The sequence below is a fragment of the Solea solea genome, chromosome 12 (assembly GCF_958295425.1).
Source record: "Solea solea chromosome 12, fSolSol10.1, whole genome shotgun sequence".
In the NCBI taxonomy this organism is placed as follows: domain Eukaryota; kingdom Metazoa; phylum Chordata; class Actinopteri; order Pleuronectiformes; family Soleidae; genus Solea; species Solea solea.
In genome coordinates this window covers 19,277,105-19,300,830 of record NC_081145.1, presented here as the reverse complement: position 1 = coordinate 19,300,830, position 23,726 = coordinate 19,277,105, and the positions used below count along the sequence as shown (strand labels likewise).

Below are 23,726 nucleotides of genomic sequence, written 5' to 3'. Positions count from 1 at the left end.
CCATCTTTTTGTAACTCACAGATGTAAGTTTCACCTTGACTGGCAGACAAAAAGCCAAATGAGGGCTAAAGATATAAACAAGCCTATTTCAAAACCATTCATCACTTGTCAAACCGACAGTTTTGACTATTCATTTGAGCAGAAATGACATGTGTTTCCTTCTCTTTGAGGTAAAGTCCCAGGAGATGTCGTCTATAATGGTACATAACTGATTTAAAATAGCAGTTGTTTTCAGGAGTGGATTCTTCCTGCTCAAAGCCACTGTGGTGCCTCCAGTTTCCTGCCTTGTTTGGCTCGATGCCTCCGTCTGTCTCTGGCCAGCTGTCACACCAGGAAACCAAACAGAAACAAGTCCAAGACAAGTCCACCAGGAAACATTTCTTTACATATCATTCATTTTAATGTCGGCTTTGATGGCTTGTTTTGGAGTAAAAGGCTGCTTAAATATCATTCGTCAAGCCAATTTCTATAATAAAACATAGTTTTCATTGGTTTTTAACACGTTAGTCTTACAGTGAAGGCTGAACACATAATGTTCTTATGACGGCCTCATTTTTGTGTAACCTGTTAAGAATTAAAACATTTTTTACGCCGTTCCCTTTCATATTTTCATGGGGGTCATATTTTACCTGACTTGACTTTAAATAATAGCCCATTATATTCTCTTCACAAGCGTTGTCACTCAAACGTGTTTTTTTTTTTAACATTTAATTGATACAGTAATGTCAATTTAATAACACACTTGGCCCATTAAGAGTCATCTAACATCCCACCAGTAAATACAAGCTGCACAGAAAAACAACAAGGTGACAGAGAAGATGGAGCTGTGGAGAGTTTTATTAGAAGGGGACGCAGGAGAAAGCCATCATTAGGCTGTGAACGCTGTAACTGCCACTGTCTCAGAGACAGCTGCTTCACTGCCGCACGGTGGTTAAGTGCACATACGTTATCTAACGGAGGTCGCCTCACACGATAAGTAGCTGGAATTTACTAATTGAACTAATTGAAAGGTGTAATGCGGTGAAACAACGGCCATTTTCTTGACCTGCTATAGAGTTGAAATGCCGTACAATCCAGTCAAGGACAAGACTTAACCTTCTCAGTGGTACAATACGAGTGTATTTTCCTACCACTGTGTAGTTAAACCCTGCAGAGGGATTTTCCCTCTTTAGTGTGACTTCAATAGACTGTAATGAGACCAAGAAGAGGATGTGGCCTCCTCTGGTGAAGATACCTCTGGAAGATTGTGCGGTGGTATAAAGAGAGATTAGGCCCCTAGGCAGTTAAAATGCTAAACAGGCAAAACAACCCTTGGTACTTGTCTTTTGATCTTCCACCTTTTTAAATGGAAAACAGCTCCAGTGAATTCAGCCCTATGATTATAATTATACCCTAAATATTCTATATGTTCACATGTATAAAAGTAAAGATTATTTCTGTGCTATTCAACCACATGGAGTCAATTCACAATGTTTTTTTTTTTTTCCTAAATTCTTTATTTATTCTTCATTTTTAGATACAAAGGCCAAACATAAAGGACTTCTCTTAGAAATACGACCGGGAGAAAAAAAAACAAAAATAAAAAACAACCTCCAAATCCAGAGGCGAACAGTCAAAATAGCAAGAGAACAAACCCATGTAACCATAAAAACACATAAATGTCATCAATTTTCTTTTCTTTTTTTTCTGATTAATTAGAGAAAACCTGAACAGTGGGCTATTATAGCTTTAAAGTTGGTGAATATCTAGAAGAAAAAAACTAAGCAATATCACTTTAACTTGAATCGAGCAACACTCGTGGACAGAAAGCATGCAGACGTGGATAACAAGGGTGACTGCTTATGGAATCTTCTGCAATCTTAATAAATACTGTACAGTGTTTGACACCAACATCCATCCTCAACCTCTTGATGACACTGCTCATGCATTTTTAAGGACCTTGAATGAATATCCATTGTTCCACTACCACAGTATAATATTGCACAAGCCCTTAATTCATAATTCATGGGGGTGGAAAGGTTTAGAATAGTGTGATGGGGGCGGCAGAAGCAGATGATACGGCGGGTCGTGTCACGCGCGCAGTGCAACCGTAAAAATCTGTTTTAATTTGGTTTCCCCCTGACAGTCTTATCAGCGCCACCACAGCCTTAAACTGGAGACACAACGTTGAACCCTAAATAAATGGTTTGCAGCAAACATTAACATCCACTACTATGAGCAGAATCCAGTACTGAAGTACTGTGCACTGCATATATGCACATCACATTTTAACACAAAACTCATGTTAAAACGAACAGAATTGGAAAACTTACTTTAACAACTGAACCACAAGACGGTTTTATCTCTTTTTTTCTCTTCTATGAGTAATAATCAATATGTATACAGTTTGTTCTTAAATGCACAATACTGTTTTTTTCTTTTGTTTTTGGTTATTTCAAATATCAAAACACAAACACCAAAAGTGCCATAAAAAAGCTAAACTGTGTAAACACAACTCGACGCACAGCTGAGTGAGTGGATTAGTTGCATTTCAGTAGCATTTGCTGTTCATGAGTAGCAGATCCGGTTTGACCTGAGACGTCCATCGTTAGTATTTACACCGTTTTAACCAACTAATACATGCAATTATTGATTTAATACTGTTGCAAAAACAGAGAACTCTAGAGTGGTGTACAACGCACATGAGCTATTTATCGTTCAAAGAATCCTGTTAGTAAGAAACAGTGACCAGCTGTAAAGTTTTTCTAAGAATCGAGAGTGAGAAAAAAGCTCCACACAAAAATGTAATCTGATCCACATCAGCTGGAGCAGCCAACGTACGAATACTGCACTAACTGTCATATGAGCCCAGATGAAATGTAATGTATTTGATAACTTTCTTTGTTTGTATGGATCTACATCAGCGCACTGTGATGCATTTTTCTACATAACCCCAGAGGAACAAAAAACCTGCGGGTGTGTTGGCACAAAACTTCACCCTGATTAGACCAACTGCAACCAAATAAGCCACATGTAACTGAAAGAGCTGGACGACAACTTCACACACAGGGTCAGTGAAATTAAGGTTAGATATTAGCCTCTTACTGGCTACTACACTCTCTATGTAAATGCAGTTCAAACACAATGTATAGTATAGAAAATGAAGTGTGGGAAAATACTGAAAAAACACAAACTGTCTCAACATGAAAAATAAGAATCAAAAGCATCAATGTATCCTGTATAATTTATATTCTGTGTGTTGCGAGGGGATTGTTAGTCCAGTTACAGGGCGAGATTCTGTACATCACCAGCCATGGGTCTTGGAGGTTCAATGTCCCAGGGAGAAGTGATCTGGGATCAGAGCCCAGGCAGCACCAAGTGATACGGCAGCAGTATTTCTACCCATGACCTCTGAAACAAGGATGAAGGACTCACCACCTAGGATTTAGCCAGGACATAGAGATAAAAAAATCTGACCTCAGCTCTGCTTGGTTACAAAGAAGACATCGTGTCTGTTGTTAAAGTGATCACAGATTTGGTTCAGGTGCAATTCAAGAAACAAAACCCAATCCACACCCTGGTGACAGTGGTTAGAGGTGATGTGCTGCTCTGGTGTTTGCTGCCCCCTAGGGATGAGAGCAAGGCAGTGCAGGTGCAGTGCTGGAGTGTGATGGGGGGGGAGAAGGGGAGAAGGTGGAGAGGAGCTGGGGGTGAGGGGTGGCGGGGGTGTGGATGGAGGAAAAAATCAAACCGGCGATTTTATTCATCACAGCCCAGCAGCTCCATTCGTACGGTGATGCGATCGTGCCACTCCCACGGTAGAAAGCGAACATATCGGCTGTAGAACGGCGGCTCAAAGATGTTCATTTTGTGAACATTGTTGTCGCTGTTGCCTGGAAAGATCTGGAGAGTGAACAAAGGTCAGTCAAACAACATAACTCATCGATGCTGTTAATCTGTTCATCTAGAAACACATGAAACAAAAGGAGTTTTAAAAATATTAATGTTCAAGTGCTCTTTGTTCCTGCATACATACACCATAACTTTAAACATGATATTTCATTACTCAGCAGGGCCTACTATATGAACTGCTGTCCAAGCTAAATACCAGAAAATACAGTATGTATGACAGTAAAGTGTGTATATCTTAAGAAGTACGTGTTTTTGTGGATGTAAGAAGACTAATAAAGTGCAGTTTAACAACACTGTCTGGCACTTCAGCACAAAGAGATCAAATCTATAATCCTTTCTTTCTTTCCATGTGAAAGTCTGAAAACCAGGAAATCTGCTCGTCACCTAATTGGACTTAAACTCCATATAAAATCCTGTAAAAGGAACTTTGGCAATCGATAAAACCTCACGAACACGAGTCAACATCATCCTATTGAAAACAGATCCAAGGTCTAAAAACGAAGTTAAGTCATAAACATTTCCTGTATTAGATCAGAGCTAACAAGGCCAGTGTTTGCTCTGGCCTTGTTTGATCTGTCATTTATTACCTTCAGTTTATGTGGCAGATAAATTGTTTTCTGAATGAATTAGGAAAGACTGCAAAAAGAAACGTAATCTGATTCCACGTGTGTAGACGAGTAAGTCAGATACAGGCTTTACTACCACTTAAGTTTTATAAATGTTTACCTTCAAGAATACACAAATTAACTTTTTATATAAACCCCAGCAGTTCCTTCTTTATTTTAAATAAATTATAATTATTATTATTAATACATACACTAGTACCTTTGGCTTCATCCACTGCAACTACATTGTTATCTGATGATTTCTATTTGAATTCTACATTATGCTGATCTATGATGTTGTGACCATTTTTCAAGGTAGTGTGCCTGACCTTGTCCACCTTCGTGGTCTCGTCTTTCACAATGGTCCAGGAATGTCCATTATCACTGTAAGCCACTTTGAAGGCGGTGACAAACTGGACGGAGCCAAAATCTTTGGCTCCCTGCGTGACGATTCCCGTGACCTTCTTGGTGGACCGGAGATCCACCTGAGAACAAAGAAACAGCTGCATTTAAAAAAAAGCAGTGTTGGGGGAAAAACTATAACAACACAGAGCTCTGTCCACTCCTCCTCTCGTTACCTGCAGCCACTCAGATCGGTTGTTGGTGGCGGCGGTCCAAGCGTTGGTCTTGCCTTGTTTGTCCAGTCGGGCGTAGTGAGGGAACCAGGTGAAGGCCTCGATGCCCCAGGTGCGGAAAGTGCTGGAGGCCGTGATCTGACCGTCAGACAGCAATCGGGACTTCATGCCCATCGGCTCTGAACAACCTGAAGTGTTTGAATACACTGTGGTGGTCAGACCAGACAGAGTACCAGAGGAAGACACAGAGAAAAGGAGGAATGCAAAGAAAAAGAGAAAAAAGTATGATAGACAGGGAACACACAGGAAGCATTGCAGGCCAGCCAGTGATGTAAAGAAGTACACATGCAGTCATATGTGCATACAAGTGAATGTGTAGCGACATATGAATAGATTTACATTAATCTTAACGTTTATTATCATTATTATTAGCATTATACACTGGTTAGCAGTATTAGTTCATGTATTGAATGTGAAGAAAATGACAATCTTAATGCAACACACTTGGCTCAGAGTAAAGCAGCAGAGCAGGCAGGACAGATGAACACAGGTTAAAAGATACATGAAAGATTTTTTTCTAAACTACAGCAGTGCTGTTGCTGTTACCTTCGCATGCAACATCGCGTCTTTTTTCATTACATCATCCTACATTCGAACTTGTGTGGAATCGTGACTTTGAAATACTGACCTATAACTTTCAAGACATTTTATATACTAAGCAAATTTAGTTTTCAAAGGGAAAGCTTGCTTCTGTCTTTTATAAATGAAACAAACACTAATTCAAACAACATGCAGGTTAGGAGCTCAAGCAACAAATGCTTTGCAGTCATGCACAAAATGAGGAATGACAACCATCAAGAAAGAAGAAAACTCTGCTTTATGACACAAAAGTGCAGCACAATGAAAGACATGCTTATCATATGGTTCTGATAACATCTTGGAATAGATTCATTAGACAGTGAGCATCTGTGTTCAAAGTTACTGAGTAATTGTGCAATCCTCTAAGAAACACCCTTTGAAATATGAGAAGTTGCTGAGTGTAGGACTGAAAATAATTAGGGAGGAAACACAGGAGGTAACTGCTGGAAAAAATGTATTCCCCTTCCTGGTAATAATTTTTCCCACCTTGAGTTTGAATAATATCTCTCACAGTTTGTCACAGTGTGCTGAATGTTTTTTTTTTCTGTGCAGGTTTACCATTGAGCTCACAGCCGACCAGCTCCATGCGCAGGGTGCAGGCCTTGCGACACACCACAGGGACAATGCGGATGTACTGGGCAATGATTGCAGGGTCAAACAAGTTGGTCTTGGTGCCGTCGTTGTCTACATTTCCCACAAATACCTAAAAAAAGAAGGACAAGTTAGCAAACCGAATCCAATGAGTGCAATTAGTTTGTCACGGTACAAAAGATGATATATTTAATGATCTGCAGTATATAAAATAAACTTTTATAATATACCACTCTTTCACAAGTGGTGAAGTTAAGCACATCATGTCAGAACATCACAGTCATAGGATGTGACTATATACTACATAGTTTGTGTAGAAAAGGTACTGTTCCCCTCTAGTGGTTGTTGGCAGAATGTGCTTTGGCTTTGACAGGTTTTACTGTTTCATTCAGAGGATAACAAGCAGTTTCCACATGTGTCTCCTCACCTGGTCCTTTGCCTGTCCGTCCGTTCTATACATGGTGTATGTCTTGCCATCGAGGCTGGACGCCACCTTAAAGGCTTTGATGAACTCAGCTGTTCCTAAGCGACTGGCACCCTGAGTGACGATACCTGTGACACGCATTTTCCTCTTCAGGTTGATCTGTAATTGATGGAAAAGGTATCATATATAATAAGTTCTGGCCTTCTATCTAAGAGTTCACCTGAGAGAAGTTTTAGAAATCAATGCAGGTAATGTCAGGACAAACAGTTTTCAAATTGTTCAAAGGATAACTACAAATGCACCGTCTGCAGGGGTGGCCAAGTTTCCCACAATGTCAATAAAAGCTGCAAAACATCCCCATCCATCACGGATGTTAATTGGGAGTTTAATCTCACCTCTATCCATGGGTTCCTGTCGTGTGTGGCAGAACTCCAGGCATTAACCAGTCCCTTGTTGTGGAGGCGGGCGAGCTCATGTCCCCAGCGTTGCAGGCCCAGCAGGGTGTAGCGGACTGATGAGGCCGAGATCTGGGACTCGGCGATACCTCCTCCCTCCATGCCGAGCAGAGAAATGCATCCTGTGGTAGAGAGGTGAGCAAGGGTGGCTCACACATCAATAACACACATCTTACAAAAGACTTACTTTATCACCTGCCTCATTTTAAATTCAACAATAGAGAAAAAGCTGAATGCATAATCAGGATAGAAGTGATACTGACAATACTGGTCTGAATACACCAATGTCTGTTACATCTCTTGTAGCCACCTGGCCCTCAGCTGGGAGTATGTTATTATTGAGTGCAGGCACTCACGCAGTTGGCAATGTTTGCCCACATAAGGTGAAGGGCAGTGGCATTTGAAATCTCCATCCAGGTCCCTGCAGGTACCTCCATTCTCACATGGCTGGCCGGCACAGTCGTTTATGTCTGCAGAGAGATTAAACCCAATGTTACTTAATGTGGGCGGACAAAAACAACCTAGTGGTCAATGTTAATGTCAATGTCTGGATGCAGATCACACTTAGAGAGTGAAGATCAAATGTCATGCTTCAGACTTCAGCTTTGATATTTCTGAAAGGTAGGTTAGTGGAAGGAAGCCATGCCAACAAGCCTGTCCTCTAGCAGAGAGAAGGCCAGAGACAGGAGCTGCAGCCTTGAACAATAAAGCTGAGGTCAGAGAACCAGCTGCACCAGGAGATCATGTGGTCAGGATGTGAAGTAGATGACGGGAGTGTCCCCGGAGTAAATATCTTAAATTGGGTGTCTGTAGAAGATTTCTTTATTACACAAGCTAGTTTTAAAGCGTTGAGTGTCATTAATAAGATCTATTTGAGTGTCATTAATAAGATCTATTTGAGTGCATCTTACAGGACTGTTTAATTGTCTTGTAAATCTCTAAGCTTCCTCCTGATGGCGCCCTCAGCAAAACTATTAGTTCAGCTCAATGTCTGTGTCAGATGACTCAGAGGGGAAAACGAATCATCGAGATGAAATGTGAATAAACTCATTTTTATTGCACACCCTCAACAACTGTCAGTGCAATGAATCCAACCTTAGTTAAGGAACTAGGTTTACATTTAACTTGTCCCTTATACAGATAATGCACATTTAAGGGTGAATTTCAGTTTCTGAAACTTTAATCCTTAGAAGTTTATAGAAGAAAACCCAAGGAAACGACCACAAGCACACAAATGTGATGTTTCAACAAAAAATGCACACATGGCTGTATCTCTCTACCCACATGCTGGCTCTATAAATAGCTCCATGTCCAAACGTTCATTTTCACAGACGCGGTAGGAATAGGCTCCAGTAATTCCAAAATGTGCATTTATAATATCTGGATGATGAAGTCCACAGTCATGACAATTTGGAGTCTGGGAGGTCACTCTAAATCAGATTTAGCAGACTATAGCCTGCAGCAGCAGCTGAACATCAAACTCTCATCTCCACACTGATAAATGTAAATATTCTGATCACTCTATTGTTGCTGCAAATTTTGATAGAAGGCATGAATGTCTGTATCCAGACATGATAGAACAAGAGAATGTACAAGAGGCTACTTTAGTGCTAAATGCACATAATTAGTGTCTCTAAGTATTCTAAATTACATGAGGGATCAGGGATCTGTTACAAACTACTGCATAACAATTTGGACTGGCCAATTGGTATTATAATGTCGGGAGTGGAGTGGCTCAGTGGTTAAGACCGGTACCCTGTGTGCGAAAGACATCATGGTCGCAAGTTCGACTCCACCCCTGGCTGATTGTACTCAATTCCATTGTAAGTCGCTTTGGATAAAAGTGTCTGCTACATGACATGTAATAATGTGCACTGGGTGGTGAACAAATACAAGGCTGATGATATTTTGCACTGTGCATAAGAAAAAGTGGTTACTTCTGTGTGTCTAACCTCATGAAGATGGATAAAAAGATTCAGAAATGAATGTGTGAATCTGCTCCATAAACTATGTCTACAGTATATCAAGGCCAATCTCTTGTTTTTCTCATGTAGCACACAAACAGACATGTGAGATGTGTCACAAAATACTATACCTACTGTACAAGCCAGAGACCTGTATGACTAATTGATGAAAGACAGACAGAAACTCTGGTCTGGTGGCCATCTCTCCAGTCAGTGGATTGGTCACCAGAAGAACCGTACAGTCTGGTCAGCTTTGGGCTCTAATCTATTTACGTGTCAACCAGACAGGGTGTTGGAGGGGGCTGAGCTTCACACAACATTCACAACAGGTGACACCCTGCAACAGCTTTAAGGTTTGTTTACTAGTCTGACTCTGCATGGTCATGGTACTCAGTTACATGTAAACATGAGACGCACTCGGAAGCATTTACGAGTAATGAGCTTGTCAGTCTCTCAACAGAGGAAAAACAATATTGACCTATTAGTAGCTATTATGCACTGTGCGTAGCAGCATCTGGAATCAGCACATATAGATTTTAGAGGGAGATCGTGTGCAAGGCCTCTGTCCATCAAACCCTATAGCTGCCAACAGAAACAGCGCACATCAACAGTATTCAGGAGTGTCGATATCTATCTCAGCATGAAGCCAAAGCCAATATAAACCTTATTTGAAACCAGACCCCGATCAATGAAAAGCCAAGGTCAGCTTGCAGCACATGCAGAAACAAGCGGAGCCATTTACATCCACGAACTGTGCTGCAGCCAGCAGGATTTAGAGTGGACCTAAAGGAAAAACCTGCTTTGTGTTCTGCTGTGCAAGAAGAGTAGATGATGTCACCCAATGTTATCTTCTCCAAACCTCACAGTGTGAGGGTCTCAAGGTAGTGACACTGAGGTTTGAAAGTAAACCATGTAACCCAAAATGTGAGAAAAGTTTGCGCTCAATACTGTGTTCAAGTACCAAATTCATCTCCACTGTTGACATGGTTCGACAAGGGTGGTGCTTGAAAGGTATTGAGATCAACAAAGAAAATCACAACGGCATTATTACATTTAAAAAGGACTAATAGATTTTCAGATGTGTAATTTTGCTGCACACTGTGGACTGGACAAGCTACAGCACACCAGGGTGAGCCACAGCAGAACCCAGAATACAGTAGCTTTAAATAGGATGTCACTCTGCTGGTGGGATACAGAGCTCTGAGTTTAAAATTCTGATGTCATAAAGTTTATTTACAGAACATATTATTTTAAGTTGAGTTTCTAAGAGCTCACTATAAAAAGATCAAGACATGATGACATCAGAAGCCGTGGTTCTTAAATGTTCAGAGTCTGCAACCAATATTTAAATATCTATATTATTGCATATCTGCAGTTTGAACTTCAGAGTTTTTAATATAAGATCAAATTTCCTTCACCACAAAATGAAAAAAGGAACTTGGCTTGTGACTGAAGGCTTGCCCGCTCCCTGCCAGGTCGAGGGGACTCGCTGATTGTTAATTGGACACTCTAAATTGACCCCAGCCACAGGGGGGCCACATCCAGTGCACTCTTTGTGCCAGTCCCCAGCCTGGATAAATGAGAGGGTTGCATCAGTAAGGCATCTGGCATAGAAATCTCTGCCAAATCAAATATGTGGATCAGCCACTGTGATGACTCCTAGGGAGGGAGTAGCTGGAAAAAAACAACTTTCCTTCACCAAATGTATATTTGTTACTAAATCTAAACCAAAACAGTCATGACTTCATGTCCTTGTGGTTTGGATGAATAAAAGGGACTTTCTCGGGGGTTAACAACAATGGATTTCCTCTTCCTGAACAACATATTATACATTATCACACAACATGTGGTTTAGTTTCTTAAACCAAATCACATTAACCCCTGCGTGTGGATTGACGAAATTGGGGATTGACTTTTGATAGATACATATATACATATAAATATATATATATATATATATATACATATATACATATATACACACACACACACACACACACACAATCTGAATACCAGTATTCAGACAATAAACAAAAACAAAATACTTGTTTTACTAGAATTCTTATTAAACCAATGTTTCTATAACGTTGTAGTACAGCATAGCTGGAAATTCAGACCTGTAGAATCCAGACTTATACAAAAAAAATGATTAAGTAAGTAAGTCATGTGTTTCCAGTTTTCCTTGGAAACAGATGTGTATTTTACTCCACATGGGAAAAAAAGACTGTATTAATACCAGTAATACACTGGTTTTGCTGTATTGGTCTGGCCCTTCCACTCAAAACACCCAACAGCCACTTGGGTTGCTTAAAACAACAATCACTACAGGTTAAGCAGTAATAGGTCAATCTTACTTTAGGTTTATGTGGAAAGTAGTAAACCAGACTTAGTCAGATTTGTGACAAACATTCACTGTACACACAGTAGTGTCAGTGTATTATATATACTGTATATACACACACACACACACACACACACACACACACACACACACACACAATACTCAGTAGGGGGCATGGAGCCCAGTCTGCCCACAGTCCCACATCCTAGGAGGAGCAGCACACTCATACACAAACACACACACCCTTTGAGGATTTCCATCTACCAAATAACTGCCTTTATCTGATGTTAAAATCTGGGATTTAGAAATTGTAGGAAAGAAAAACTCTTTTTACCCTGACTGTTTCCATCCACCTACTTTAGCACAAAGTACAATTTATCTTCATCTCCCTCTCTCTCTGTGTATCTCCATACCCCCCTGCACCACCACTACCACCCATAAAGGCTTTTAGAGCAATTTGACAGGACAGTTAGAAGTGCTGCAGCCAGACTTGAGTAGTGACTGTGACATTGTCAGGAGGGCAGACTTAATACACCATTCCGCCTCCACGTTTGCTTTTTTTCGCCTGGCAACAGTAGCAGCGCTGACGTTGAGCATGGACCGCCACTTACTGTTGGCTAGACTGGCACGAGGGATAAACCGTGCGTGTATGTGTATGCTTAACAGCCTGTATATGAGATCATGAGCCGTGTGTGGTTGTTCCACGTGGGATGTGCTGTGCATATGTGATGAAGGTTTTTCCAGTAGATTTTTGGTTCTCCCTTCATCAGTTTCTCAGAGGAATTTTAGACCTTTAAAGAAAATATATTCAGCCATTTTAAAACAACTACATTTGTTGTATTGTTGAGTTAAATATTCGCCATTTGTTTACTGTTGAAATTTGTATTTTTTTGTTATTGTATATGTCCATAAGTTTACACATAGCCTGTAGCCTATAGTCCTTTTTTCTGTTTTACCTTTCTTTAACCCTTGCTTGTTTTGTGTTGTCTAATGTTGCTGTCTGTCTTAACTGTTTTTGCTGATGTAACGAGTAATTAAGTTTATCTTATCTTATCTTAACCCTACAATATTTCTCCAACTGGCTCCTATTTCCCAATTGTTCCGTCTCAGTTTTTTATTGTTCTTAGATAAAAAAAAAAAAAAACAGGTCACCCTCTCATCATAAGCAACTGATCAACTGATTCTTCAGCTTTTTATTTAAATTCTGCCCTCAGAATGTCTGAGTCAATGCAGTATGCATTTCCATGTGTGAAGTGAGTGTGAGGATGTAATTAAATGTTTAACACCACTACACCTCCATAGTTTTGCCACGGTTACTGGTTTTCACACATACCATGGGAGCTGGCTGCCACAGACACACAGGCGTGTGTGTGCACACAGACACAAATTAGAGAAACTGTCATAACATGGTCATCAGTAGCTGTAAATTGAAGGGTTCCTCCCTGGTTCTCATAACCAAACTGGTCAAATAAATTCTCAGTATCCTCCAGGCTTTATATAATTAGTGTAAATGCCTGCTCTGCAGTGAGCTTTGTACTCTGGCAGCTCACTTACAGTATAAGCACTGTCCAAATACCAATGTATGGATTTTTATGAGCTGTGGTTTGTGGTTCTCAGGCCCAAGAGAAAAACACAAAGGGTTAACATGGACTGTATTTTTATACAGCAAATGAGAACGTTTGGAACCCAGATATGGGCGGGGGAAATCTAGACAATTACAGATGCTATCTTTGAAACAAGGAGTCAAACAACAAACATTTTAGTATGAAAGGAAGTCATCATGCCAGAGTGAGTGAGCTGATAAAATGTGGTGTGTCTAATCTCATTGCTGCTTATGCTGCTGGACTTGAGTCAGAAATAAGGACAGATAATGTTAACCTCAGCAGTTCCCCATCTGCCAGTCAGTGTGTGTGTGCTTGCATATCATTTATATATGCGTGTGGGAGTGTTTGTGGATTTTCTCTGCCTAATGCAGCCAAAAAGAACAGAGAGCACCCAGATTCAGGAAGGAAAACACACACAAACAGCATTCTTTCCTGAATCCTAGATTTACTGTTACCTTGTTTCGACATTAAATCTGCCCCTTGGATACCTAGGATAAGAAGGCACACATGATCAAACACAGGATGCACTCTGGCTTTTCCTAAAAAAATCCTGATAAATTCCTGCACATTTGGCGACTGTTATTCCGCTATCTTCTCATGTAAACAGTAGCCATCTGTCTCTGTCTTCAGGGCTGAAGGAGCTCAGCACATGTTCCCACCGTTGCTTCCCTCTCCCTGGCTGACCCTGACTAAACCAACCTGCTCTGAATGGCATGTAAAAGAGGCACCAAGAAGGAAAACAGCTGTCTGTCAACTGGCCAACATTCACAGCAGCTGTCTCCAACTTAATGTGCCAGGTTAATCACATTAAAAAGGGACCTTATTAGAGATGCCAACTAATTGTATATGAATGACTGTGACTTTTGATTGTTTCCAAATACCTAAACCTAATTTACAGTTTTAGAAAACAATAAAGAGCTCCAGGTTTATAATGCTAATATGAATTTTTTCAGTACTCATTCATTCTCCAATTTTCCGTGTGTGTGTTTCCATTAAAGTGGAGGCACAAGAATGCAAATTCATGGAAAACCTTGAATCTGGCCAAAATAAAAATACAGAGAAATATAAATATAAAACACTGTTCCATATGTAATCACATATTCACATAGAGTATGACACAGTGGAAATATTCTTAGTTGCATGGGAACCAGACCGTTATCCAGAATTTCTGACTTAAACACAACTGAACAGAACAGTGTTGGTTACTGGAAAACCTTTGATACTGTATATCTATAATACTCACTGTTCTGGCAATGGACTCCTTCAAAGCCTGGCTCGCACTTGCAGATGTACTCGCTGAAGACGTCACCTCTGCGGGAGTGACCGGTCACCTCACAGATGGCATCATTCTTGCATGGGTTGGGTTTGCAGGGTCCTTTTTGGAGGAGAAGAAAGATGCATTACAGCCAAGTCCAACACAGGTCAAGGAGTACAGTGTATTGAAACCTCTAATAAATAACCGCAAAGTGGGGTGGGGTGAATGACTTACCAGTCTCAGTCTCATTGCAGGTATCTCCAGAGAAGCCGTCAGGACAGATACAGATGAACGGAGCTCCTGCTCCAGTCACACAGGTGCCACCATTACTGCAGACATTCACCTCACAGTAATCACCTACAGAAAGAGGTGGGAATAACGGTGCGACAGTCAACATCAATCAGTGACAAATGACAAGCTCCTTAAGCAGAGCAACAAAAAGCTGACTGAGCTGCAGAAATGTGTTGTTTAAAAACACATTTCAAATGTCATGTTCAAAGAACCTAATGAATACAGAAAGTCACTCTTTGAATAAAACAAATACAGTTTTACACACTTAAGCCATTTCCACACAGAAACAGAACTTTCCCTATACAGCCTTTTTCTTGGTCATTTTTAAAATGATTTCCATAAACACTGCATAGTTTCAAGAAATGTCTTCATACACACAAGCTGTGTACAAACTTCAAGATGGTAACTACAGCACTATACCAACTGACAAACCTGTGATATTTAAAACTAGAGAACAAGAGGAATCTTTTGTTAAGAAGAACACAAAACCAGTCACAAAATCTAATGCCTTTATATGAGCAAATTATGTGAATTTAAATTACTTGATGGTTGACATTTTTCCTGCTTTTACTAAAAAGTAAAGTAGAGCAAAGAAAAAAGTAGCAACAAAGAAAAATACACCACTAAAAGGTTGTGAATCCTTGATCCAGCTGTGGTTTGCTGTGCTCCTTCTTTCAGATTCATATATATTAATCTGACAGCTCTGCATTTCCTGTCAACAAACATCTAATATTACTAGGCCCGGGTTTCCGGACAGGAAGAAGACAATCGGCTCAGATACTGCAGCAGTTCTGACTTTTAAACAAAGTCAGAATGTTAGCAGTGTATTTTTAGCTTTTTAGGTATTTTAAAGTTTCGAATAAGCAAGAATGAGACTTTTTTTGAGAGCGGATCAGCTCAAAAATCATGTTTTGACTTCCTTATGCCAGGCAATTCCCCTGTAGTGCTGCTGAATAAAGCGTGAACAGCCTACAGCAGGTTAGCTGTGGTGTTGATATGAACAGCTGAGTAAGCCACCACCCCTCTGTAAACAACATAAACACTGGATGATTCTAGTAGCTTCACCACTGCCAGGCCTGAACCTGACAATCTGGCAGCTCTCAGGGCAGGAGGGAATTCATGTCATCTAGAACTGGGTGGAGTAAAAAAAAAACAAGAGAAGTAGTGGTTTATCAACAGTAAACACTGAATGAGTTATGATCGACTGCCACCATATGTTTAAATTTACAACGATATTCTTGTCAATGTGAAACTATGGCATCTCGAAGAAAAAAAAATCAAAAAGTATCATAAATTATCAATCCAATTACATAGCATAAATAGCTCAACTAAATGCTACATATATGGTTTAAACAATAAACCACATGTAATTACAGTTTTATGCACATACACCACAATGCTCTGTGGAAGTGGCCTTTTCAATTATACCCTTTTAAACTCATTTTGTCACTTTAAATATGGAGGAAGTAAATAATTTGGGGGCATTCTTACACCCGAGACGGTATTTCCAAGTTAACACTTAGCATTTATATAATTGTTAAGGAAATTGAGGTTGGACCCCAAGTGTGAAAGTGGCAGAATAAGCGCGCTCTGCAGGCTAAAAAGAGCTCTGACCTCTTATTTTTGTCACTGTTGGGGAAGCCTTTTAGTGGGGAAGCCTTTCCTGCTTCAAATGAACCCTGACTCCCGTGGTTAAATACTTAGATACCAATATACTTCTTTTACGATTGCAACTCCACAGCCAAATAATAACATTTCAAAGACACTTCAGTCTTCATGAACATCTAACATCCTGTAACCTCTCCATGTACTCCATCTTCCAACCTCTCTTTCAACCAATAATGTATACAATTTGCATTGAAACATTATCCAAGAAAGAAAGAAAGAAAGAACCACTTTGCTTGGCTGTTTATCCACTGAATTGCATTTCTCATGGATGTCTAGTGTTATCAGTGTTAGATCCAGTGTCATGGCCTTCAAGTGCTCTCACATCTCACAGGACTGTTAGGCAACAGGCTTGGCTGGCACCAACAGCTCATCCTTATCCAAAGCTGCTGCCTGTTTATCTAAAGGGAGGGAACACAACCTCCTTTCTCTGCATGGCAGACAGCTGCCTTCTAGAAGCCCTCCTACTGCAAAGAAAGATAACAAAAGAAAGGAGTACATTTAATATTTCCATGGAGAAATCTGGCTGATGAACTTGCAACATTGAAGATATAAACTAAACAAAGTAATCCAACAGTGCAAACCTCTGCCAAAACTCTGCCAAGTTTCCAAAAATGTTAATATACTTCCTTGTCTCACAATTGAAGATATCCTGAATAACCTAAATTTATGAAAATGGATGCTTTATCTTTTGAGTTATGCTGCTCACAACAAACAAAACAGCTAAAAACTGAACCTCCATGGTTGGAGGTATTAAGAAAAGAAGTTGTGCACTCCACTACATTTTACTGCCTCTATAAACACTGCTTGTGGTCTGCTCTGAATGAAGGACACTGTTAATGAGGAAATTAAATTAGTCACATATTAGGCAAGGTGGTCAACAAAGAGACAGTGGTAAAACCACCAGAGGCTCCATAAATAAATCCCAGAAGTGATGCCACTGTCAGTAAAAACCAGATCAGTAGGAAATTATTCAGTTCTCAGTAAATGTAAAAGTATGATGGGATTTTAACAAGCTTTCACACAAGGGTCTTAAGAAAGAAAAAATAACTGTTTATGAGTTCATCCAGCCAAAAAAAATGCGGTTTCCTCTCTAAATGAAGGCACTGCTTCTGTTTCAGAGGAGAGTTGTTCTTCTCTATTATCTTAATGGACATCTCACAGACAAGTGCTGTTACATATTTCTAGGGAAATGTGTGGCTGTAGTTTCACTTTCAGTGTTGGAAAATGGAGAAACAACGTAAAACATAAACAGGTCAGTTCATTCAGATGTGGGGAATCTGATTGAGAAAATATATTTACTAAAAACTAATCTATATCTTACCAAGAGAGTAGGCATGGCGCAGAATTAAAATTACATGTCACAATTATCGTGAACAAAATGATTGCAATAATTTTGAAAATGAGATTTAGAGTTGAAATTAGTTTATGTCAAATTGCCTTTTTGGATCACAGATAGTATATATAACAATGTGAAGATATTACACCAATGGTAGCCTATACTTATTCTAATTACCAAGCCATTACCTGAATATTTCTTTGAAAATAACATGGTATCACTGTCATATTACTGGAAATTACATTAGAAATAAGATTATATTACCTTCCTATTGAAGACGTATTATTATAATATTGCAATTTTGTTATTGTACTTACATGTCGAGTTTGAACAGAACCAAAGCCATAATCGTCCGATGCTACGGTCACAATTTAGGTATTATCTGCAATAGTATGCGAAACACATTAAATACTCACAATTTGCCCAAACTACACCAGTGCTAAATGTGCCCAGTGACTCACTTTGACTTAATGACAGATTAGAAAGGTATGTGAAGTTATGTTTGGCAGCACAAATCTTTTCCACAGGGCATTGTGCTTATTTTCATTATTTATGAGTCATAGTCTGCGCCTTTCCCATGATGCCTCAGCCCCAGAATGACAAACAAATACCAGAGCAAAAACACAGATCCGTTAAAGTCAGTTACCAGATAGTGAGAGTTATTGTAAAGATACATAAATATAAATAATCAATGTCATTAGATAGTATGGTGACAACATTGCATATTTCTACCATTAAAGCATTTTTTTTTAACTGAGAAATGTTTGTCTACTGTTACAAACTTATAATTAAGCAAAGTAAGTTTCAGAAGACTATCTTACATGACTACAGTGACTGTTGTTTTGCAAGCAGGGTGCTTGGTTTGGCATCAGTTACACTGACGATTCATGTGTTTACTTCTCGGAAACATGTGAGTGGCAGCACAAAACACAGCATGTTCACACATGTTCCCTGGAGAATCTTCACAGATGAATCTGATGAATCTGAGTCAACTCACTTGATCCCTGTTTGTTAAACGGACAAAAAAAGAAACAGGACCCTTTAATAAGGATGAGAGGGATGAGACCCTTTTATAAAACCTGCTGTAGGCATCTGTCCCATTGCTAAGAACATGAACATGAGGTAACCATTTCTGGACACAAGGGACTGTGGACATTGACAGTAATTCATATTAGGGAAACAGTTACTGGTGGTAAAATAGTATGTTGGAGAAAAAATACCACAACTGAGGAAGTGAATCATTATGGGGGACTGCTCTATTTTACAGAGGATTTTTTTTTGCTTCATACACACATCAGGGCAGAGCCATGAGCAAATCTCTTTCATCTGAATTAGCACGAAAAACAATACATGAAATCAGTTTGAAAGGGATTTACAGAATTTAGCTTAATAATAGGAGCTTTGAAAAGAGGCAGGTTTGTTTGAAATTATTCCGAATTAACCTGTCCATGCACCTGAAGAGTAGGGGGCTGAACAGATACACAGAGCTAAGAATACATATAATTGTTAGTGAGAATACTGTGTGACGGTTTGTTTGGTTACATCAGTGCCCTCTATATCCTGAGGCTTGTAAACAGTAAACACTCTGCCCTCTCACACACACACACACACACACACACAAACACATTCTGGAGCATATAGGCTGGCAGGCAAGTGTGGGAACTCAGTGTTCCAAAGAGAAAAAGGAAAGACGCCTGCGTCACACACTCACACATATGCACACATATGCACACATATACACACACAAGTCCAGTCCTCTTTAAAAAGGCTAAAGATGTGATTAAGCATAATAAGGAGTCTTGAATCCTGTCGAGTGCTCATCAAGTGTTATTACCTGCCTCTGCCAAATTGAGTGCTGGAGACGTAGGAAAGAGAGTTGACTTGGACATGAATTACTAAGAAGTGGATTTATCAAGGTCAGGCCTACTAGAGTCCTGAAATAACCCACATCTCTTCAATATGAAGATCAGCGGGACTCGTCCTGCTACATGTTAGCCGTGTATAATCTTTAAGTGCTTTACCAGAGAAGCAAAACCATCTGCTGCTGCTCAGAAAAAAATAAAAACAATGATAGCCAGCGTCTAAAAATATACTCACGCGTCACGCACCATCAACAGCATCACAAGCTTCTCTCTGAAGACCTGCGCTGGAATCATTTGTCAACAATAACAACTGCCTAAAGTGAATAAAGAGCCTGGATGCATCACCATATAAATACAGATGTCATATATAAAAAATGTGTTAATTTGGTTTCATGCCAGCGTGTAAAATATTCATCATGGCAGATTGAAAAGTAGGGTGAGATACTAATGAAGTGGCTCAAATTAGAAGACATCCATATTGCAATGAAACATTGATTAAGGGAGCTACTCAAAATTCAGATGGAAGAAAAAGAGCCTTGTCCTGTGCTGAAAGATTTGGTGGGATAAGTAATAATAAAGCCATCGGAGATAGAGATGACAGATGCCTTAGGGGATAAGCCAACACAGGCAGACACAAGAACAGAGGGGGTGTGAATGCTCAACTGATATATGATTTAAAACTGTGACCAATAACCAGTTCATTGTGCAGAGTACCCTACATTTATGATTTATACATTTGTCTTTCTATATCGAGTTAATATTCAATATCAAATCTAGTTTGTTCTCAATTTCTACCATATTTTGTTTATCTGCATTGTGTTACAAGTAAAATACCAATAACAATATTGCAATAATAATATAGGAATAAAAAGGGGGGAAGATGAATAATTCATCAATAAAATTACCCTAAATAACTCCTAAAAGAAAAAAAAAGAAAAGCAGTCATTGGATAATGTGATGTTGCAGTGTCTCTGCAGAGGAGGCACTCCATCACATTAGCAGGAAATTAAATTTCTGCTTAAAGTAATTGTAATTTCTGCTTGATTTACTGGCAAGTAAAGCCCATCTTATTCCCAAAAGTACATTAGTTCAAACTGCTTAGTGTTTCAGTGCACCTGACTTCAATCACAAATCAAAACACGCACGGCAACCGTCATGCCTCTGGTCTAATACAGTATCTGGCTATATTTAGCCTGGTTTCAGTCATATAGTTGTGTGTATGAAGACGATTTACAGTGAACACCAATTTTATACTTTTCTCCTAAAGACGACACTCCTCTCAGTTTATATTATGTCCTGTAAACATTACACATGATGCAGCAGCAGGAAGTCCCTAACACCACCACCCACACCCACCTCCATATACCCTGACAGTGTGGACAAGGTCTTAGTGAGCACTGTTGTGGGTGGAAGTTCACTAGCACTTCTGCGTTGGCTGTTGCACCAGGAAAAATAACTTCAGTGTCAGGTCAGTGTAGCCACACCCACTCTCTGCGGCCACTTCATCCACATGAGCCTCGAGGAGCAAACCTGCTTGTGATTATGCTTCTCATCACAATGCGGCCTTTTTCAGCTTCAATGAAAACAAAAAGTTAATTAAAAAAAATGTTGAAATGTCAATCACACAGGTTTACAGAACATTACATCACAAGAGTTATCAAAAATGAAAATGTCAAATGTCCAAATATTTCAACTGAACAACACACAGCACATGTTTTTCGCATCACATCACCAAACTGTTATATGAACTCTCTTCTCTGTCAGGAAGTGTGCAAGGAGTGGAAAGGGACATCATTCGGAAAATACGCCATCATACCAAGGAAAATGTTTGTGTTACATGTGATGCCAGAGCAGACACAAAAAGCAGAAAAACCAGGCCATTCTGCCTCTTTGTCTGTTGCCCTGAATGTGTTTGATGCATAGAAATGCAGACAAAGCCAAGCACCAATGGCACTGAAGAAGTATAATAACAGGTCTAATACTGTTATTAATAAAGGGTCACTGTGCACCAAAGTGCCCTTAGGTAACCACACAAGACCATTCATTCTAACTTGAAAAAATCTTTCTAATATCTTAAATCAAATGTAACCAAATGGCAGACCGCCATGCTCATGTGGACCCAAACACTGTCCTATCTGGACCTGGAGTAATCACTGATAAAGTATTGATCCTATTTTGGCGAAGCAATTACATTTGAACTTGCCCAGGTTTTCTAGCCTTTGAGGCACGAGAGTTTGAGGAAATTCATAAATCACAAAGTTGGAGAGTCACTGAAAGGTAAATCTAAAAAAGTGCAACAGAATGGGAACTGATTCAGTGAATAAAGGATGACTTTTAGACTGGAAAATTGGCAGAAACTGTAGACGAAAGGAATGTGTGAAGTGATGAGGAAAACACAATATTTCCCAACAACGAAAATACTCTCAGATCATGTTTTACATTCTCTATGTAAAGTACATCATCTTGGGACGTACTTTCCATGTCCATGTGTCTACATGGTCCATGTGACACAAATGTCGGTATCTGTCCATGTAAAGCACGCAGACCAGTTGCAGGCAAATGTGAGCACCACCATATTTAGTGAAAGTGTGGGCCCTGCACACTGACTGGACAGTTCTCCAGTCCAGTTGGTGGCGCACTTTTGTTGGTCAAAAGAGACAGCGGAAAAAATCTGGTAACTATGGACACCAGCTTGAAGTTATGTGGAGAAGTCCGCCAGTACCCACACATTTCGATTCATCACTTTAGGCATACAAGGACATACAAATGAGGGTGATCTCCTAGAGATAAATCACTGCTACTGGAATGGAATGTGAGATTGAGTAAGCATGGGTGGAATGCTAGAGTTGACACGGATCCTCACTTTAGTGTGAAATGGAACCACAGCCATGTATGTGCATGTAGAAATGCATAGTAGGCACTCTGCAGACAGAGAACACAGAAATTGTGAACCAGGCCTAGCCTTCATCTGTGGTGACAGATGTCAATGAACTAAGTCCCAATAGTTGCTTACGAGCAATGGATAGAAATACACAACGTTTTCTTTTGCAAAAATGCACAAAACAGACTGAGTTTTTTTTTTTTTACATAACACGAGAAAGGTCATTATTTTATGTATAATCCCTCCAGCTCAATGTGAAAACTGAAAAAAGAAAACAGTATTATTGCATTTCAGTTCATTGTTGACGCAGATACACACATTCGACACTGAATTATGAGAGATTATGATGTTCTGAACCTTTGCATGTGGAGATTGTCAATCTGGACATTCTCTGTGAATTTTAAATCACGTGAAGTAGAGTCCTCATCCCCCCAATGCCTGTCTGTCCATTTGTTAAAGCATCGCCTGAACTTATGCACTAACAAAAGCCCAGTGCACCTTCTGTCTGCTGTGTCTGTGCCACTAAACCCACGCGTCAGTCTAACAAACCACAAAAACAAACACTTCCCGACAAAACAAAACAAAAAAACCCACAAAACACCCCACCACAAACTTAAAATAGACGTTTACAGCGTGACAAAGGAGGCGAAAAAAACCCGTTGAGAATACCACAAGGTACTGCTGAACCCTTTAACTGACGTTAAGTGTAAACAAATGCAGAGAAGGAAACTTACCGTTAACCCCGAACACCAGAGCAGCGGAGAAAAGTTGAAGCCACATGAAGAACCGCGTGTTCTCCTGCATGGCTGTCGTTCTTCTTTCGTGTTCGAGTGAGTAAATTAGGTGAGAGAAGGTTTGAGGGTACAAGAGGACAGCGGCGTTCCGGACGTTAGTGTGACCGACTCTCGAGCTAGTTGCGCGGCTGTGGAGCGAGAGGCAGCAGGCGGAGAGGAGGAGCACGTGCACTTCCGCTCTCAGCCAATCGCAGGCTTGCTTTTAATTGTAGCCACGCCCTCTCATTCCCGCTGTTGTTGGTCTACAAGAAAAAAACAACCCACACAGCAGAGGGCAATAAATTACCATGGAAACAAAAGGCGCTTTAAAGGTGATGCGATGCATTAAAATGAATGTGTGGATTAAAAGACCTTTAATGTAAAAACTCCTGAGAGATAATTGCTCCTCAGTTTTTGTAAATGTAATTACATTTGACTTTATTATTATAATAATAATAATAATTATAACAGTAATAAAAATAATAATAATACAAATGACGATGATAGCATAATAACAGTATGTCTATCTGTTGAATTTGAATAATTTGGAGCTGCTCTATTGTACGGCTGT

General features: G+C 39.8%; 1 protein-coding gene across 2 annotated transcripts; it reads right to left on the bottom strand.

Moving 5' to 3' along the window:
- Positions 1 to 1,468: 1,468 nt before the first annotated feature.
- mfge8b (milk fat globule EGF and factor V/VIII domain containing b) lies at positions 1,469 to 23,318 on the bottom strand. Of its 2 annotated transcripts, XM_058645860.1 has the most exons (11): positions 23,117 to 23,318; positions 14,579 to 14,701; positions 14,333 to 14,464; positions 13,545 to 13,577; positions 7,537 to 7,650; positions 7,121 to 7,302; positions 6,729 to 6,884; positions 6,269 to 6,413; positions 5,075 to 5,259; positions 4,826 to 4,981; positions 1,469 to 3,882 (listed from the first exon to the last, which is right to left on the bottom strand). In XM_058645860.1, exons 1-11 carry the CDS (start codon positions 23,184 to 23,186, stop codon positions 3,739 to 3,741), a joined length of 1,440 nt encoding a protein of 479 aa, XP_058501843.1. In that variant the 5' UTR covers positions 23,187 to 23,318; the 3' UTR covers positions 1,469 to 3,738. The 2 variants fall into 2 exon arrangements, with proteins under 2 accessions (XP_058501843.1, XP_058501844.1); XM_058645861.1 differs by lacking the exon at positions 13,545 to 13,577 and having other exon boundaries at positions 23,117 to 23,317.
- Positions 23,319 to 23,726: the final 408 nt, after the last annotated feature.

What these genes read in the sequence shown, in the direction of transcription:
- mfge8b (XM_058645860.1), bottom strand. Translation starts at nt 23,186, where the DNA reads ATGCAGGAGAACACGCGGTTCTTCATGTGGCTTCAACTTTTCTCCGCT. An exon ending in AGGAGTCCATTGCCAGAACA is followed by an intron (nt 13,578 to 14,332) that starts GTGAGTATTATA and finishes TTCTTATCCTAG; the next exon opens with GTATCCAAGGGGCAGATTTA. An exon ending in AGATTTAATGTCGAAACAAG is followed by an intron (nt 7,651 to 13,544) that starts GTAACAGTAAAT and finishes ATCTCTCTGCAG; the next exon opens with ACATAAACGACTGTGCCGGC.